Source organism: Anas platyrhynchos, chromosome 2 (assembly GCF_047663525.1).
Source record: "Anas platyrhynchos isolate ZD024472 breed Pekin duck chromosome 2, IASCAAS_PekinDuck_T2T, whole genome shotgun sequence".
Classification (NCBI taxonomy): Eukaryota; Metazoa; Chordata; class Aves; order Anseriformes; family Anatidae; genus Anas; species Anas platyrhynchos.
Window position 1 is genome coordinate 35,451,443 of NC_092588.1, and position 18,449 is coordinate 35,469,891.

An 18,449-nucleotide genomic window follows, 5' to 3' on the forward strand; every position below is an offset into this window, starting at 1 on the left:
AGTCAGTGTTACTATTTCATTACAATCAATGACATGTCCTTTCCCAGAAACTGCTGCACCCAAAATTCACATGATTAGATAAAATCTCCCCAGTCATAAAATGAATATGTGCAGTATTTTACATTTTACTCAGTGTTGCTCAAATGCCTACCCATTTTTGGGAGGCAGAAAAACAACATAAATCAGTGGCTGTCACCTTTGCCTGTCAATGACAGCAAAAATATTAAGAAAATAATGTAAGCTGACAACATCCTACATTGATTTCTCTGTAAATCTGAAGAAACATCTATGTGCAGCACATGGTTTGAAACCACTGGAAGGATGGCTAGAGCCATATTTCATATGCCTTCCTGGGGTGCATGATGTATAAGGTCAGTGTGACATACTGCTATCATTTCCACAGAGTCAGCATCTCTTCAGATTTGTGTAGGATAGAGCACAAGTTTGTAATTGTAATTTGATAGAATATAAGAAACTGTAAGAATGCACTACATTACACTTTGTGAAACTAAATGTCATAATATGTCAATTTCTGTAGAGTTCAGTGCAACCAACAGTATCATTTTGCAGTTACATGGAATCCCCAGCACATATTTTGTGTATTATGCAAAGTGCTTAACGTGTAATGATCATTAGCAAAAGTTGATGGAAATTTTCCATTTAGCTAAGTCTCTCAGAGGAAGTCCATTTAATTCAATTTATGTCTTTTTCCATATTTCCTGTTTAAGTATCATTTCCATGAATAAGTCTCCCAGTTGAAAACAGTAAAACATTTAGCAATTTGCATTAATAATCTTATGTAGTTTTTATAGTGTGCATAAATTACTTTGCACCTAAATGGAAAATATTTTATAGGAACATTTTTCACTATCTTTGGTAATAAAATACATTTTGCTTGCAATCATTATACAGAATCATAAATGAAAAAAAAAAAGTCTTTGAAAGTTCCTTGTCTTCTGAAACCACAGTCAGGATGACTGTGGCAGCAGCACTTAAGCTAAAAGGAAACACAGTTTATCACAATCCTAGAACACACGGGCTTTCCATTTATCTCTATTTTAGCACAGACACTTCAGTCAAGAGACACAGCAATTTGAACAGTTTATGACACAAGTATATGGTTAATTCCCCATCAGAAAGTTCTCCCATAACTCCAGTTCCATGTTGTTACCCAGCTTGGCACAGCTTCCTTTTAAAACAAACAGTCTGAACAGGATCCTTACTTGACTTACAAACAGTCTCACATAGGCCAGTTCCTAGCTGACCACCAGCCTTCCATGTGCAAATTTGTCAGCACCCTATGGGTATGGGTGTGCTTATGAATGCCCCAGAACACAGGCAACCTCTCACTAGTAGTTTTGTGGAGGAGCTTTGTTTCTTCTGGTCTTGTTTACTGCATAAGTGCTCTTATGTGTGGTCTTGATCCAGCAAGGGAATTGTTTTAGAAAAGCTTGATGTTAAGCAGACATGCTTTCCTCCCTTCTCAGGGGAGTTCTGAGACTTGAGAAAAAATGTGTTTGTTTTTTTCTCACTACACAAAATTCACTGCAGAAAAATCTCTACTGGCTGAAAACATATAATAAAGAAGTAGCTGGAAGAGAGTGAAGGGTATAGTGTAAACAGCAGACTGCGAAGACAGTTCCTTCCTACTAGTTGGACAAGTATTAGAAGGTGGAGTTCATGTCCCTGACTGTCTCCACCACCAGGTCTCAGAGGAACCTTCTACAATTAAAGCTGCCCTAACAGTGTTTGCTACCTCTTTTTAAGGAACTCTTCAAAGATCTACCTTTTCATTCAGAAGGGATGAGTAACATTAAAAAGAAATTGTTTTAATATTTCTCCACCTTATCTCAGTTGCATTTCTTTATTATGGCCTTCAATCTTCTTTTATATGCAACTCTTCAATAGTAACTTGATCTTCCAAGGACTTATGCAGTCATATAACCCCAATGGAAACTTCAGTTAAGCAGACACGTTTCCCTGCTGGGTTGCTAACACCACCAGATAATGGTTCTACATCATAGCTGATGTTAGCTGCATTTCAGGAAATCTTGGAATATTAGGAGAGTTAATTCTCTATAATCCCAAATTACATAACAGTTCCTACAGGATGTAATGTTCTAGAAGACAAACATATTAGAAATACAGAGAATGTTTCTGAACAGTAAAACCCAGATATTAATTATAATTACTCACTTGCAACTAGTGGTTCTGGCTCTGATTGTCTGAAGTAAAAAGTAACTTTTTCCAAATCAAACAGTGCAACCAGTGTATCTTCTAGCATGGCTTGCTCATCAGCCTAAAAAAAGCAAAATTAAAAAAAAAAAATTGAATGTCCTTTCAGCCAGATGTTTTCCCTACCAGAAGTAACATGAGACCAGGATATGAAAATATATATATATAAAAAAAAAAAAAAAAAAAAAAAAAAACACTACAGAACGTTGCGCAAAATTTCACTGATACATTGTATAATGTAATTAACTCCTACATAACATAACTATATTTGAGCCTATAGGCACTTTCCCTTACATTACTAGTCCAAGATTATTAAAATAATGGTATCATTTCACATAGTAAATTAACGGGTAATTTATAGTTACCACTACTTCTCATGGCTTTTAAACAAACAATATTGTAATTATTCTTTATGTGAGATGCCAGGCTTCAACATCTTGTCCTTGAGACCAGGCCTAGCTTGCAAACTAACACGGGGCAAATTTGAAAAACAAATTCCTCTTTTTAGCAATTTTCCTTTAAAAATGCCCTAAATTCAATATTTAAAACAAACAAACAAACAAAAACATACAAAAGTTCTTCTTGTCCACTCTAGGCATCAATAACTGAACCAGTAGCTCAGAATGAGTACAGAGTCATTTGTACCTCCACCTACAAAAACCTAGATGCAAATAAAGTACATACATGTAGATACTGCAATGTTGGAATTTGCACCAGTGGTTCACTCTCTGTGCTCCTGAACTAAAGAAATGGAATATCCAGCCTTATGTATCAAAAAAGCTTCAGGAAGTAAATTACTAACTTCTCAGGACAGCATACTCAAGCTTTAAAAAGAGAAATAGTAATCTGCAAGAATGGTTATCTTGAGTTAAGTAGTATTTATAGTAATTTTAAGTAATTATAGGACAAATCAATAATCACTCAAAGTAACTTTATACAACCCTCTCCTAGCTTCATTAAGCTAAATGTAAATCTGAGGCATGTATTTTTCTCCTTTAAGAAGTGAAACAGTAGAAAGGCAAAGAATAATCAACTAGCTGCCTAAAAAATGAGAACTACACCTTACAGAGTTATAGAAAGAAAAAAAAAAACAACATGGTTTTCCATGATCTAAACAGTGAAATAGTATTCCCACTTGTATTTATGAAAAAGCACCTGTGCTTGAAATATTTTGTCTCCTGGTTCAATTTATGAAGTCTCTCTGGAGAAAGCAATGTTTTATCAGCAGAATAGTCTGAAAACCATTCAGTGACATGGGAAATCTTTGCACAACTATTCATTCTTTATTGAACTCTGGCCATAATAATTTCTTTCAAATGCCCTTGTTTAACATAACATGGATCATTTCTAAGCAAAATGGTCCTGAGAAGGTATTAAGAAAGTTGCCTTTAAATACTTTTCTCTTAGTTAAGAACAGTTATCACTGAAATCATTCAGAATTTCTGTGCAAATACATATACAGAAGAGACTAAACTTGGCGGAATTTGTTTGTTTTGTTTGTTTTAATTCAGTAATGGATAGTGCTGGTATCAGACTACAATTCATGCTAAGTAGCATGGTTTTTCATTACAAAGGAAGTCTCCACAATCTTGAAAGAAAAGAAAACAAAACAAAACAACAAAACAAAACAAAACACAGAAGCATTCTGTTTTGTGAAGACAAAAGTTATCTTGTGATAATACAACTAAGTGCATGTTAAAACATAAGACAAGAACCAACTGAATTTGCTCTTGAACTCTGAGGACTCCAGCACCAGAGCAGTCTGGTGCTGAATCGTGCAATTACATATCCTAGAGACAACGTGAGCAGGAGATCCCCTGTCCATGCTTTCTTCACATGCATCTCATGTGGATAAACAGCCCTAACTTGAGTTGCTTTCGAGCTGCATACCTTGTCCCGATTGTCCCGATATACCCTGTCCCACACAGGCCCATGCTAGTAGCTCAACTGCTAGTAAGGTTGCTGTTCACACTAGCTCATGACAATGGTCTCAAACAACACCACAGACTTTATGATTACGGTTTTAAAATATCTTTATTTTTATTGATCTCTTCTGCTTTAAAAGTTGATCAGGACAACTCATCAGCAAATTGCTGCTGAGACAGGCAAGGAAAGATAACTTCTGATAGCAAGAACATAATCTGTCATTGTGTGGGCTTCTATTCAATAAGATGTACAATTCTGGTTTGTGATGCTTGATCCCATGTCCAAGCTTAGTCAAGTAATGAAATGTTCACAAACATGGTATTAAATGGCCTTAAAGCTTAACAGTAAGAACACTAGCTCAAGAAAACCATGTGCCTATTATAACAAATGAGTTAATTTCATTGAGGAAATCTAGAGTTTGAGAAGACTGCCACAGAGCAGACTCTGCAGACTGCTTTACTCTTCTTCAGGTTAGCAGGAACAAGTCCAGTGTGAGAAGCTGCTTAAACAGCTGAAGAGATGCTTTGGATAGCTGGAGATTAGAGGACTATAAAGCTATATCCTTTTCTAACTTGTTTTGTAAGCCATGGCTCTTTTCCAAGCCTTATGAAGAAAGGAGCTAATTTCCAATTACTCCAACAGGCTACAAGGATTTGCCTTATGCCTGAAGAAAAGCAGACTAGCATATCTAGTCCTCCAATTAGTACAAACCTAGTTTTAGAGGGAAGGGATAATAAAAAACAAGTATCCAAACCAGGTATTTTATTTTACTTGCATTGCTGCTTATTGCTAACTCAAACTCTGGTTATCATCTAATTCACTACATTCACTCCTAGAGAACAATTATGATAATGGTAGGGAATCAGTATCTGCTAACTTAAAACAAATACTATCTTTTGTGGATAACTTATTTCTCATACCACAAACAAACATTTCTCATATCTGCAATTATCTGAACTGCAAACTTCCCTAATAGCAGCTAATTAAGTAACAAGCTAAGCACAAAGGACATAGAAAATACCATTTACAACAAAGACTGTTTAACCACACTCCTGGTTTGGGGAACAAACATGGGCTGTTCCCCCATGAACAGCCTGGGGGTTATGTTACATAAAGGTTCTTACCAGGTTAGGTGACAGCAGTGACTGGAAATGAAGGAGAACACCCGCACTAGCTATCTGTTCCAACCACCTTCTGCTGGCTTCCATTGTCTCCATTTCATATTCTTTGTTGTTGTCAAACATCTGATTTAAGGCCACCATTAGCTGCTCTGAAAAAGCACAGACTGTGGCCACTAGACTTTGACAGAAGACCATGTCTCGCCTCAGTTGTATCTCGCTGTCTGTGATGGGTAAAAGCCAAAAGAGAAGAAGCAAAGCAGAGATGGAGCAGGAGATTAATTAACAGTACAGTAACTGGGATATAATTTTTTTCTTTAATTTAAAATAACTTGTTTCCTAGTCCAACTAAATCACAAGTTTACAGCTTAATGTTATTCAAGTAAGTAGCACTCTACAACCCAAACTGCCATTTTCCACTCCAAAAATTATTCTATAATTCTAAAATTATATAGAAATGTGTTTAAAATCTGAAATTTAAAGTACTTCTACATAAACAATGTATATTTATACTTCAGATTTTAATGTATATGCCATCAATTCCATGTACTTTTGGTATTAAAAGGTGATAGATGTGTTTCAGATTCCTTTGCTGCAATGTAAGAACAAACTAGGCACAAAAACATTTACTTTCGACGAGAAAGCAAGGACAGGCAGAAGCTCTTAATATGACCGTGTCATCTGGTCAATTTTACAGCTACCAGCTGGGTAGGGCAGATGAAGATTGCCTGCTACAAACTGCAGACAAGGGACGTAGAAGTGTGGCTAGCAGAACACAATCTATCCAAATACCATATACATGAATATGAAATCCACAGAGTAAGCTCAGAGCAGCAACACATATCCAGGAAGCAGTAGAGATTTATGGAGTCAGGAAAGCCCAAGACAGGTCCCTAGCTAGAAGTCTATGGAACCATTAGCAACAGATTTAAAATAGGGACTAGCTAACCTATCAATTTATTCTGGAGGGCACAGACATCTGATTAGCTAAAGGTCAAAACAGTTGGAAAAGGAAACGTGTTCTCAATAAAGCACAAAATCCTGGTGTAAAATATTCAGTGCTTCCTGCTTCTCCCCATTTCTGAAGGTCTTCAAGTTGTTTTTTTTTTTTTTTTTTTTTATCATTATGAGCTGTTGGGCAAATGTCAATCACAGATGGTACAGGTAGACAACATTTCTGAGTCATGTCATCCATGACTGGATGACATTGAGGTCTTTTGAAAACCTAAACTCTGTCCCTTTGTCCTCAATTTAGATTCATTTGCCTCTAGGAAGATTAGCTTCTTTACCACATTTATATGGGGCTAGCAAGGCTTTAGATGCATAAGTTGGTAAAAATAATCCTGTACTTACGGAATTAATATTAACTTTAAAACTATGTTTTTCTTGGACACCAAGTATTTGTGAAAGTTATTCTGTTCATTTTCCTTCTGAGATCTTCAAACCTTTTCTCAAACTATTCATAACTCTAACCACTCTTTTACTGCTCTATTTGACAGCCTCTCAGGACCTCAAGAATATTTTTCTTAAATGGTCTAATTACTAATGCTTCTATACTGTGATTCATCCCTTGTTATTTTGATTATTAAAATTTCACTCTGTCTCCAGTCTCTCAAGTTATGCAGAATCCAGTGCAGACAGAATTTTCATCTTGAAAAACTCCACCCACCTTCTGCTTCAGAAATCCCACTGGCTTCTACATGGTCACAATCTTTCCAATATCATAGCAGTGCTCAGGGATTTGGGCCCAAAATGCATTCTTTTGTCTTGCCTTGCTCAATTTTATCTCTATTTGTCCAACAGCAGATGATTTCAGTACCTTCCTCTGTATTGCCTGCTTCTGAAGCAGTTCTCTTATGTCGCTGACACCTCATTTCCAAATCTCATCTAATACTACTTGAACATCAGATACTGCATACAAGAGCACTTTGGGCTTTTTTCACAAAAAGATTTTTATAAAAAATAAATTACTTTTTTATTTATACAGAATAAATTACAGAAGATTTTTAAACAAAATAAATTACAGAACTTAAGAAATCATGCAAATAGGGAAAACAGCCAAAAGGGGGGGGGGGAGGGGGGGGAATCAAGCCTGGGTTATTTTGTAAGGTCACTTCTTATTTTAACTGTCCTGAGGAATTATTAAAATATTTTTAAAGTCTGGATGAAATTTGACCACAAAGAAACATTACACTCTCTTTTATAAAATTGTTGCTATGTGTCATAACAAAGTCATGAAATAACACATTCTTATGGTGCTGTCGGATGGTTACAATAATCAGCTTTTACAGTGAAATACGACTGCTTACTTGGTCACTCATGCATCTACAAAACATGTACAGAATCTTCAGCTATAGTAGTTATTTTCTAAATACTGATTTAGTGACATTTATTTCACAGACATACATATTCTGTGCATTTGAGGCTGTATGAGGTGACAGTAAGGTGATACACAGAATACGCCTTCCAAACAGCAAGTATTTAAAAATAAATAAATGAATAAAGTATTTAGCACTAAATTATGCTGCCTTAGGTAACACAAGAAGGATAAAAGGAAAGATATGGGTTAGAAAAGCAAGGCAAGGCAAGAAAGATGGGGATAAGATGGGAAGAAAATATTGTAATTGGGGAAGATTACAAAAGAAGGAAGACAGAAGTACTTTGCACAAGCTCAGAGATTTGGCAGCTACTTCATCTGCCAACATCCAAAGTAAATAACCAGAGAAGGCATTTTGCATTAAAAAAGTAGAACATTTGCTTTAAATGTAAATGTCTGTGGAATTGTGTCTTTCAGGAATCCTCACTGTAAACACAGGGGTAAAGTTACTGATTATTGGATTATTATGGTTCAGTTTTTACACCTTTCTCTGTTCTGGCCAAAATAAAACAAAAAGCAAAACAAAACAAAACAAAAGTTCAATCCCACTTATAAAAATAATCAAAATTACCTGTATACTCAAGAAGTGCCAAGAGTATCCGTGCCTTCACCTCTTAAAAAAAAAAAAGAAAATATATTGAGGTCACCATGGTTAAAAGTGTTTTTATCAACATAATAATGCATTAGCACTTCTGTATAAAATCAGTTTCACTCTAAGTTTTTGTGTATGCCATCCTGACTTATATCTTCAAAACAGTAATGAATCTCAACTTCACTAAATTTTATATTTGACTTGATACAAATTATGATTATCAAAAGTACCAACAATAAGAAGAACCCATCAAGAGGCTGCCTCAGAGTACCAGCTGGCCAATGCAAGTCCACATATGAAGAACTCCAAACTTAAAGCTTTGTAAAACAAGACCTGTTTTCACTAACCCACACCACCCCAATTCTTTTCTCCACCCCTCTCCCCCAACTTGTCCCATACTTAAAAATATCCAGTTATTTTCATTGTTCATGCATACCAAAGTATCCAGGAAAAAAACAAACATAGATTTATGTTTGTAGATTTAACAAACATGTCTTAACAAACATGTTTGTCTAACATGTAGATTTAACAGACATTTTAACTTATGCTTAAAAAAAAAAAAAAAAAAAAAAAAAACAACAAAAAAAACACGTTTTTATATGTCTTTATGCTGTTTTAATAATGGCAAAAACAAATAAAGAAAAAAGAAACATAGGATATTATATGCAAAATATCCCCCTCCTCTTTTTTTTTTTTTTTTTTTCTTTTGCTTTCTCTAAGTTTCAGTGATAAATGAAGTGATTCTTCCCCTCTGCCTGGTACCAGAGGACAAATTTAAATGTGTAAACCATCACGGTAAGGAGCAGGCAGATAAAAAAACTGCCATAACCTCAGATTGTGTCAAACCTCCAGCACATCAGTTGTTCTACAGTAACTGCTTGTAGGAACACACCACTACTTCTCATGCTTTCACATCGTGACAGCCTTTCTTTCACACATCCAATTTTTTGCGTAGTCATATTCCAAGAACAGGAATATAAGGGTTGTTGTGGAGTATATGGGACAAAGGACAGTTTGGGAATGTGTCATCTCCTACTGAAACTAATCTAATAGGTTCAAAATTCAAAAAATTACATACATCTCAGATGATGGAGTACAAGAACCAAAACTATTGGTTACTCTTTAAAATTGCCTGGTGAAAAGTCTTTGTCTTCACCTTCTCCTTCTGTCATTTGAGAAAAACTTAGAGATTAATAACTTGGGATCTTGGAGACTAAACATTTGGCTTAGTAACTGAATACAATAAAGGGAAATATATTTTCTATCTGAAGAATTTAGACACATTGAGGCTATTATTTGCAGCTTGTTTTATATGAGATTTGTCAGATCTCTGAATTCAAAAGCATTTGAGGTATCAGCCTAGTAGAACTTAGGGATATGGTTTAGTGGGGACTGTTAGTGTTAGGTCAGAGGTTGGACTCGATGATCTTGAGGTCTCTTCCAACCTAGAGATTCTGTGATTCTGTGATCTATAAATAATGATTTCCTGCTTATGGGAAAATTACAGGACACAGCAACTTGCCTTTGTCATTGCTAGAAGTCTTCTCCATTTCAAAATATACCCTCAGGCAAGAGAGTATTTTTAGGTTTTGTATAAGTAGAGACATACCTGGGGTTAGAAGAGAACCTTGGATGTCAATCATCTGTTTTTAAATAAATTCCAAATGTTACCGAAGTTTTCACCCCTTCTTGCTACATGGCATATGGAAGAAAATAACTCCCTAGCAATTTCTCCTTAGATCATATGCTTTATAAAATGCTTTCAACTTTTTTTTTTATTCTTAAGTATTCTTTTGTACTTTTTTTTCCCCAACACAATATTCTGTTTTTTTCCCAGTAACACTTTTCACTCTAAGGACAGATTTTAGATTTATTATGTTTCTCACATCTGAAGATTCTTTTGAAATAAGACTAAAGACTGAGATTTGTACTGCATGTTTCATTATTTAAGTTGAAATACATTTTTGATGTCTTTAATGACTGAAGGCTCTTTCACTCCTTACTCATAAGTTAAATTAAAATAAGTGTGGAATTTCTCAAATGCATAGTATTTCCTGTTGAAACTTAATATTATTGTGTTAGCAAAACAAATGCACTTCCTCATCAAGTTCGCTGCCTATAAATTTGACATGCTTTAAAACATTATTTTCTCTATATATATATTTTAAGGAAGGTGGAGAGGGAAAGAAGGGAGAAGGAACATGAGAGATTTGCTGTGCTTACACCTTTCTGCTGTTATACCATCATATTGTGATTTTACTTTCCTTACGAAGGTTCTCTTTCTTTCCATCTGTCTGGCTAATTTTCCTGGTTCCTACTCTAGTCATCATTCATTTTTTCTTCCTGTGCTTTCTGTTTCTCATCACACGTTTCATATACATTCAAAATTCTGTAGCTACATCATTCTTTCTTATCTATTTATTCTCTATTCATTATTCTCTATTCATCAGCTGTTCTGAATTCTTGCCCTGGCTACTGCTCTCTCCTGCAAGAAAATCGAACACTCTATCCTCGAACATCTGCCTCTGCCAAGAACTTGTCTTCATCTTTATTGGTCTAACAATCTAGTAGGCCCGGTCACTCCAAGAAATAACTTTCATCTTTTCTTTAGCTACTTAGCTGAAGATAAATCCTCCCAGAATCTGTATGCTATTTCATCAGAACTCTTCAAGTCCATCATCATGATTAGCCTTCTAGGGCTCACTTTCACTGTAACGATAGTAAACTTCTCTTTCTTTCTCTTACTCTAGTAATATGGTAGGACAAATGAAATGAGACAAAGTAATCTCCCCATATGTTTTAAATTACTGCCAAGGAAGTTTTTTGTTTTTTTTTTTTAATTGTGTATAAAAACCTTCATAGCTTTTTGTTGTTGTTGTTCTCGCAATTCGAATACTAATAAAAAGAAAACTGATAGTTCAGAACAATCATCCTCTCATCCTCCAGGCATTCTGTTTTCCCATTTCTTCATAGTTATTAAACAAATAAAATAAAAATAATCTAAGATCTAGGAATTAAACATTTCATTTGCGGGGCTCCCATGTCTCCCTCTTCATTAAGTTGCTAATCAGTCTGATCTAATACAGCACATTCTACAAGAAAACAGAGGAGTAAATAAAAATTACAATAGCCTGTGGTATATTTTTGAAAATAAAAATGAGTCAGTTTTCAATAAGGAGATGCATTCACTGAGAGCATTCATCTTTATTTTAGCATTCACCAATAATGGGTAAATACTTATATAAATACTGGAAATTTTATTCACTTTTTTTTTTCCACGGTGAACATAGTTCTATCTGCAGTTTCCTTTGCCTACTTCCTATAGAATCTGATGTAAAAGACAAATATATCTGCTTAATTATTAAAACATTGCCTTTTGGTGGAAAAAAAAAAAAAAAGAGAGAGAAAGAGAATTTTTCTAACAGCTTTGTATATGCCAAGACTTTGATCAACTTGCTAAGAAAGTCTTACGCCCAACCAAGCAAATTAGGGCACATATTTTGTTTTCTCTGCATTAGGCAAATAAGGAGGAAAACAGGAAGGTAAATCATTGTACCATGTGTTAGGCTTTCAGCTAGAAACAGCTCAGGGCAATACTCATGGTTCTTCTAGGTATCCTCACCATATGTGAGGACAATACAAAATGGCAAAAGTAAAAAGAAAACAAGAAGTGTAGATATGTAGGGAAAACTTAGCTGTTACAGCATTTTAACCATGCTTTGTGCTCATCTGATTTTAGTTAGATCCAGCTGCTGGTTTTGTCTCAAGTTTAATTTATACAAGCCTAAGCCTGTTTAAATGACAGCAGTCTCCCAAAACTGCCTGAGGGGTGCGTTTCTGCTCTGAATCTTTTCAACACTGAATTAAATATACCTGTCCAGACATGCCTTGTAAACTAAGGCTTGAGAAGCAATTATTCACTTCCACTGTCCTAATTCTCCTTTACGCTATTTTTGCCAGGGAAACCACAAGAACCTTGGCTTTCAGGTATCTTTCTATCACATGAACATCTTGGTCTCACAGGTAGATCAAAATGATAATGAAGATGTGTACCATGTTCCTCTAGATTCTCAGGAACAATTATTAGTGATATCACTTTGGGGGGTGGAATAGGAATCAACTTAAAGAAAGAAAAAACGCCTACAATAGAGCAAAAAGCTGTGGAGACCATTAATGGTGAATAAACAGCTTCAGATGATAACTTTAAATGTAAAACTACTTATTTGGTTAAGAAGGTAGCACAGAAGCCAGTTGTTAGAAATCTCTGACAAATGCTTAGATGCCATGAATGGAAAGAGAGAGCCAAGAATATTTAAAATTGGCAGATAAATTCCAAGACACAGTGATGAGTGAAGGTAAGTCAGATCGCATGTTCTCCTTGAACAGCACCGGAGTAATGTCTTTTACTGTTCAGGTCTCTGAACCACCATCATTCACAAGCACAACAGTTCTGGTAACATTAACTACTGTAATTTATTAACAGGAAAAAAACAAAAAACAAAAAACTTTATTTATCCTAGTTTCTGAACCACAAGAAAAATGTTCAGTAAACATCAAGATTCTTTCTAACAAAGCACTATTACATTACAGCAGTATTGTAAAAAGAGAAGTTTTGTATTGTGGAGAGGTGGTGAGACATTTGTATCTTGCTAAACTTTCCCTTGAAACTGCATGTTAGGTTTAAACAAATTCCTTCAAATAACCTCAGCCCAATATTAAAGGTGTAAGACCAATGTTGAAATAGGTTATTAATACTCTTTATGGGTGAATGAAGTATCATTGAATCATAGAACTATTTGGGCTGGAAGGGATCTTAAAGACCATCTAGTTCCAAGCCCCCTGCCATGGGCAGGGACACCTCCCACTAGATCAGGTTGCCCAAAGCCCCTTCCAACCTGGCCTTGAACTCTTTCTCGGTTGGGGCTTCCACAGCTTCTCTGGGCAACCTGTGCCACTGCCTCACCACCCTTTGAGTAAAGATTTTCTTTCTTATATCTAATCTAAATCCACCCTCTTTTAGTTTAAAGCCATTCCATGTTTAAAGCCATTCCTTAGCATAGTTTCCAGGAGGATCTACTCCATGATCTTGCTGGGCACAGAGGCAAGACTGATTGACCTTTAGTTCCCCGGGTCTTTCTTTTTTCCCTTTTAAAAAATGAGCTTATGTTTTCCCTTCCTTTCCCAGTCACTAGGAACTTAACCTGACTGGACACAGGGGGAAACATGACTACTAAGGATAAGGAAAAGGCTGAGGATCTTAATGCCTTCTTTGCATCTGTTTTTACTAGCCAGACCACTTATCCTTGGGGTACTCAGTCTCCTGACCTGGAAGTCAGGGACAGGGGGCAGAACACCCCCACAGTTCAGGTGGAAATAGAGACCTGCTGCTCCACCTGGACTGTCAAAAGTCCATGGGGACAGATGGGATCCACCCAAGGGTGCTGAGGGAGCTCACAGATATGGTTGCTGGGCTGCTTTCCATCATCTATCAGCAGTCATGGTCATCCAGAAAGGATGACTGGAGACTTGCTAATGTGATGTGCATCTAGAAGAGTCATAAGGGGGACCCGGGGAATTAGAGGCCTGTCAGCCTGACCTCGGTGCCAGGAAAGGTGATGGAACAGGTCATCTTGAATGCAATCACACAATGTATGTGGGACCACCGGGGGACCAGGCCCAGCCAGCATGGGTTCATGAAAGGCAAGCCCTGCCTTTTAAAAAAGCTAAATGAAAGAAGCTAAACACAGAGAAACCATTTAGAACTAAACCTGACAGACTAAAGGTTTTTGTTCCCACATAGACTGCTAGTACAAGTAGTTCTGTAAAGATTATTTTGCTCATTATGTCTGTTTCACTATCAAACAGTACAAGAAATAAAGCTTTCTTATGGAAGAAAGAGAAAGAGAGTGGGAGAGCAAGACAGCATGAGAGAAAGAATGAGAAAGAGCAAGAGAGAAAAAAAGATGGAAGGGAGGAAGGTAGGGAGGGAGGAAGGGAGGAAGGGAGGGAGGGAGGGAGGGAGAGAGGGAGGGAGGAAGACTTTCTTATGAAGCCAAGGAACAAAGCAGAAACACCAGCCCAACCTGTCACTTGGTGGTGAGGAAAAGCAGAGTATTAAGTGACTATTAGACAATGGTGGGAGGAAGGTATAGGATGAAGACAGATATGGCATCAGTTGTGATGGAATGAGTGACTGAAAATCAGTGGAAGAGGTTTGTCTTTGTGGCTGTAGAAGGAGAATGATTTCAGAAGGATAACAATTCCAGATCAATGACGCATAAGAACAGGAAATGGGACAGAAGTTGTCCTGCAGAGTCTTCATCTTTCCATTAAAGATAGTACAAAAAAAAAAAAAAGTGTTAATTTAAAGGAAAGTCAAATTTTGGTGTATCTGTTCCATAAAGTTCTGTGATAAATAAGTCAAGCACACTAGACTTCAGCAGCACCTGAAATAACCTAGCACATGCAACATATGGTTCATCAGTTTAACTTGTCAGGAGAAACTATTTTCTCTTCAATACCTGAAATCTACAGAGTGAGCATCAAGCAGCTTAGGTGTACTCTACTAACCTTGTTACTGCAAACACAAACAAGTCCTCAAATTCAGGTATCTCCCATAGACATAATGGTGTTCTGCAAACCTTGCCTAGCAGCAACATGAAGCAGTTGTGTCTTTCCCTGTTCTCTTCCCAAGTTCTTATCATAAACTGTTTGTTTACAGCCATGCTGTACCTACTAACCTTCAACAAATTTTCTGATATTCTGGGCAAGACTGCGGACACTGCTGGGAAGGTTCCAAGGGTCTTGTTTGATGTGGAGTCGTAGCCTCTTTGGACAGCTAAGCTTCGGTTCCATTTCCTGCTGAAACTCTATGCAAAGACAAAAAAATATATATTTTTTTCTGTTTAAACCTCCTGAAAAAGTCACAGGAAGACTGTTTCTTTCTAAATGTTTTCACAACTCATAGGTTTCATCTTTTTTAACTCTAAAAAAGTTAAAGTTAGGATGACAAGTCTAACAATTGTCTAAGCTCCCTACTTTATCAAAGGAGAGAGAGAGCAGCGCTCCCAAACGTGATTCTTTCTGAATGAAGTATGTAAGATAGAAGGTGCCTGTCTCTCCATGGAGTAAGAGAGAGCCTAGAACTTTTAGAGGCAAATGTAGGCAAAATTAATCCAATCAGAAAATTAATTAAATTTTACTTGAGAAAAATTCAATTATTCCTTAACCTAACCTAGTCTCGAATCATCCGATGTTCCTCATACTGTTCCTGAAGATAGTGAAGACCAAGAGTAAAACATCCAACTTGTCCATATCTTGTATCTAATTGAATATTTATTAAATCACTGAAAGGTTAACATTTTGTTTTGTAAGTTTGTCATGTACTTAACGTGAAAAAATGAGAAACTAAAGTAAGCAAGCACAAATGTTCTAGGTTCATTCTGATTATCTTGGTCCCAAAATTGGAAACAAAAGAAAGACAAGAAGAGGAAGAGGAAGAGATTATGCTGACTTCCACACAAATTCACTGAAGGGTGAGGCTTCATAAGACCAGGTAATATGTATACCATAATTATGTTCTGTTGACTTCAATGGGATTTTGGTGATCTATAAAAGTCAAAGATCCACCCTCTGGCCATCTACAATTAGTTTTCTTTGCCAAAAGATATATATGCAGGCTCAATAAAATCATAATAAAGTCTACTACACAATTATGCATACTAATACAAGTCTGTCTCCTGTTGGCCTTTTTTTTTTCTTTTTTTTTTTTTTTTTAAACTCAGTTCACTAAGAGAAGTCCCTTGCATTTTTCATCACAATCTTATGGCTATAACCATTTGTTTATTTATACCCTTAGACATACTCTGCAACAGTGTTAGCAGAGTATGTGAAATTACATACAGAATTTCTTTAAATAATCACTAACACTTAAATAAGTACGTATTTGATATAAATATGACTGTGACTATAAATTTACATTTTCAAATTATTTATAAATCAGCTTCACGAATAAAACATCTACAAAAAATACTAAAACACTGGCATTAATATTAGAATAGATCAGAAATTGCTTCCTAAGTTGAGACAAAAATGTAATAAAGTATCTGAAAAAATAAAATAAAATTCTGCTTCTTACTTCAGAAACCTCAGCAATTCTATAGTCAGTTTAGAGTCTACAATTTAAAGCTGACTTTCCAAGAAATCTGAAATTCTTTTATATGTTGTGCTTTTTTTTTCACTAAGAATATAACCTACTTGTCAAAAAATCCAAAAATCTATTATTGTAGAATATGGCAAGAACAAGCAAAATCAGTTTTTTAACACACAGCTCAAGGAATACATAGCCATACCTGTATACCTTTAAAGCTTCCTTTTGATTCTAATGACAAAATTAATTTTACCTTGTAGGCCTCGGCCTGGTGTGAAGTATTTTGTCTGTTCAAAGACCCTCACCACAGCTGGTCCTTTCAGAAGATTGACAATTGAATCGACCTGTTGGGATTGAAGTTCTGTGAGAAGAATATTTTCTATAGCAAAAATTTGCAATTTTTTCTTTAAGAAACATGGACTAGAGAAAAGCAGCTTTGGGTGCTTTCTTGGATGCTATAGTTAAAGCTCAAGGCTAGATAATGTTACTAAATCTGTTTTATGTGAAATTTTGAACTATTTACAGAAAATGGAAGTAGGAGGAGTAAATACATACCATCCCAATAAACAGTGGAAAGCAAAAGTAAAAAAAAAAAAAAAAAAAAAGAGTAAAAAAGTATCACAGAATTGCTATTTGCTAAAGACATCTTAGCTCAAACATGGACTTAAAGCCAAGAAAAATCATCTCATACTTGACCAAAAAGGTGTTCCAAACAGCTATGGAGTTTGTCTTGTTTATCATGAGAGATTCGAACACTTATGGGAAGCTCATCGCCTGAAAAATATTTTAAAATTAAAAATTGTTTAGAAGTTTCAGCACATTTTCCAAAATATTTATATCTTGGATAATCTGCTTTGCACACACACTTTTACTTAGGATTATACCCACTACGGTTCTAGGCACAGAAACACAAGTCTACAGTGTTCAGAATCCTACATCATACAACTGTTCTCCCTATGTAATTTGCATTAAGCAGTCACTAGATAACACAGAAGTAGCTCTTAGAGCTCTTATTCAAAACCCAGCTGGACATGGATCTGGGAAACATGGCTCTAGATTATTGCTTGAGCAGGGGATTAGATTTGATGATCTCAAGAGGTTCCTTCCATCTTCAGCAATTCTATGACCAAAACACAGGATTCTTCTGTGCTGGACAACACCCTAAACACCAGACTAAACAGCTAAGGAGTGTGAAACTGTAGTAATACATGAGACCACAAAGTCGCTGAAATGCATTCATCATGAAATTTTTATAGGGATTGTACTGACACTTCACAATCTTAATGCTCTTACTATTGAAATCGTTCTGATATTTTGGAATTAAAACAACAGTACAGTATCCAAATCTTGTATTTGATACAAAGATTTTAGTGGTACAGAGAAAACTATTTCCCAAGACAATACAAAGGAGAAGGACTCTCCTAGGTCACTGCCCTCAGTCACTTGCACTCTCAGACAACAGGTGATGCAAGTTGAACTTCTTCAAAAACTGTGAAAAATTGAGCTTAAAACTCGTTTTCCTCCTTGCTGTTGCAGTGACAGATAACAAGTAGCCACTTGATAATTTATAACCTGAATTTATTCATGGTCAACCTAGATTCATTTTTCTTATGTCACTGAAACACTTAAATAGCACTTTTGTCTCCTTGCTTTTTTTTTTAGCTCCTTTAGATGTCCTTACAGACAGCAGTTACAACCCTACACAGGATTTTAATTGTAACAGATGGAGCACAGTGCCAAAGAGCCCTGATCTGGAGTTAGCCAGGCTAGTTTTGGAACTAGGAGAAAATTCTGTCATTGGGAGAGTGGGAGTTTCACTGAGTGACAAAATTAATCAATGTGAATGCTGCATTTGGACTTGGCTAGCAGAGATTTTCTTTTAGGCATCCCAGTACCTCATCTTGTTGCTGCATTAGGACATATTAACTCATTCATATCCTAAGTTAAAGACCCTGTGTTTCCTACGTTATTAATTGTTGTTTATGTCCTTCATCCTTTTCTTCTGTGTCTGCTCCACTCTTTCCAATTCTTGAAAGTAGCTGACTGGAATTA

At 36.0% G+C, this 18,449-nt stretch overlaps 1 protein-coding gene across 2 annotated transcripts in view; it reads right to left on the reverse strand.

Annotated features, from left to right (window-relative positions):
• Positions 1-18,449, reverse strand: part of PREX2 (phosphatidylinositol-3,4,5-trisphosphate dependent Rac exchange factor 2) — a 175,572-nt gene that overhangs the window by 44,126 nt on the left and 112,997 nt on the right. For both annotated transcript variants that reach the window (XM_027452319.3, XM_013099335.5), the window contains 6 exons: positions 17,089-17,171; positions 16,651-16,741; positions 14,989-15,117; positions 8,228-8,269; positions 5,286-5,503; positions 2,197-2,299 (listed from right to left, as the gene is read on the reverse strand). In XM_027452319.3, the coding sequence (XP_027308120.1) occupies positions 2,197-2,299; positions 5,286-5,503; positions 8,228-8,269; positions 14,989-15,117; positions 16,651-16,741; positions 17,089-17,171 (666 nt within the window). The remainder of the gene's footprint in view (positions 1-2,196; positions 2,300-5,285; positions 5,504-8,227; positions 8,270-14,988; positions 15,118-16,650; positions 16,742-17,088; positions 17,172-18,449) is intronic.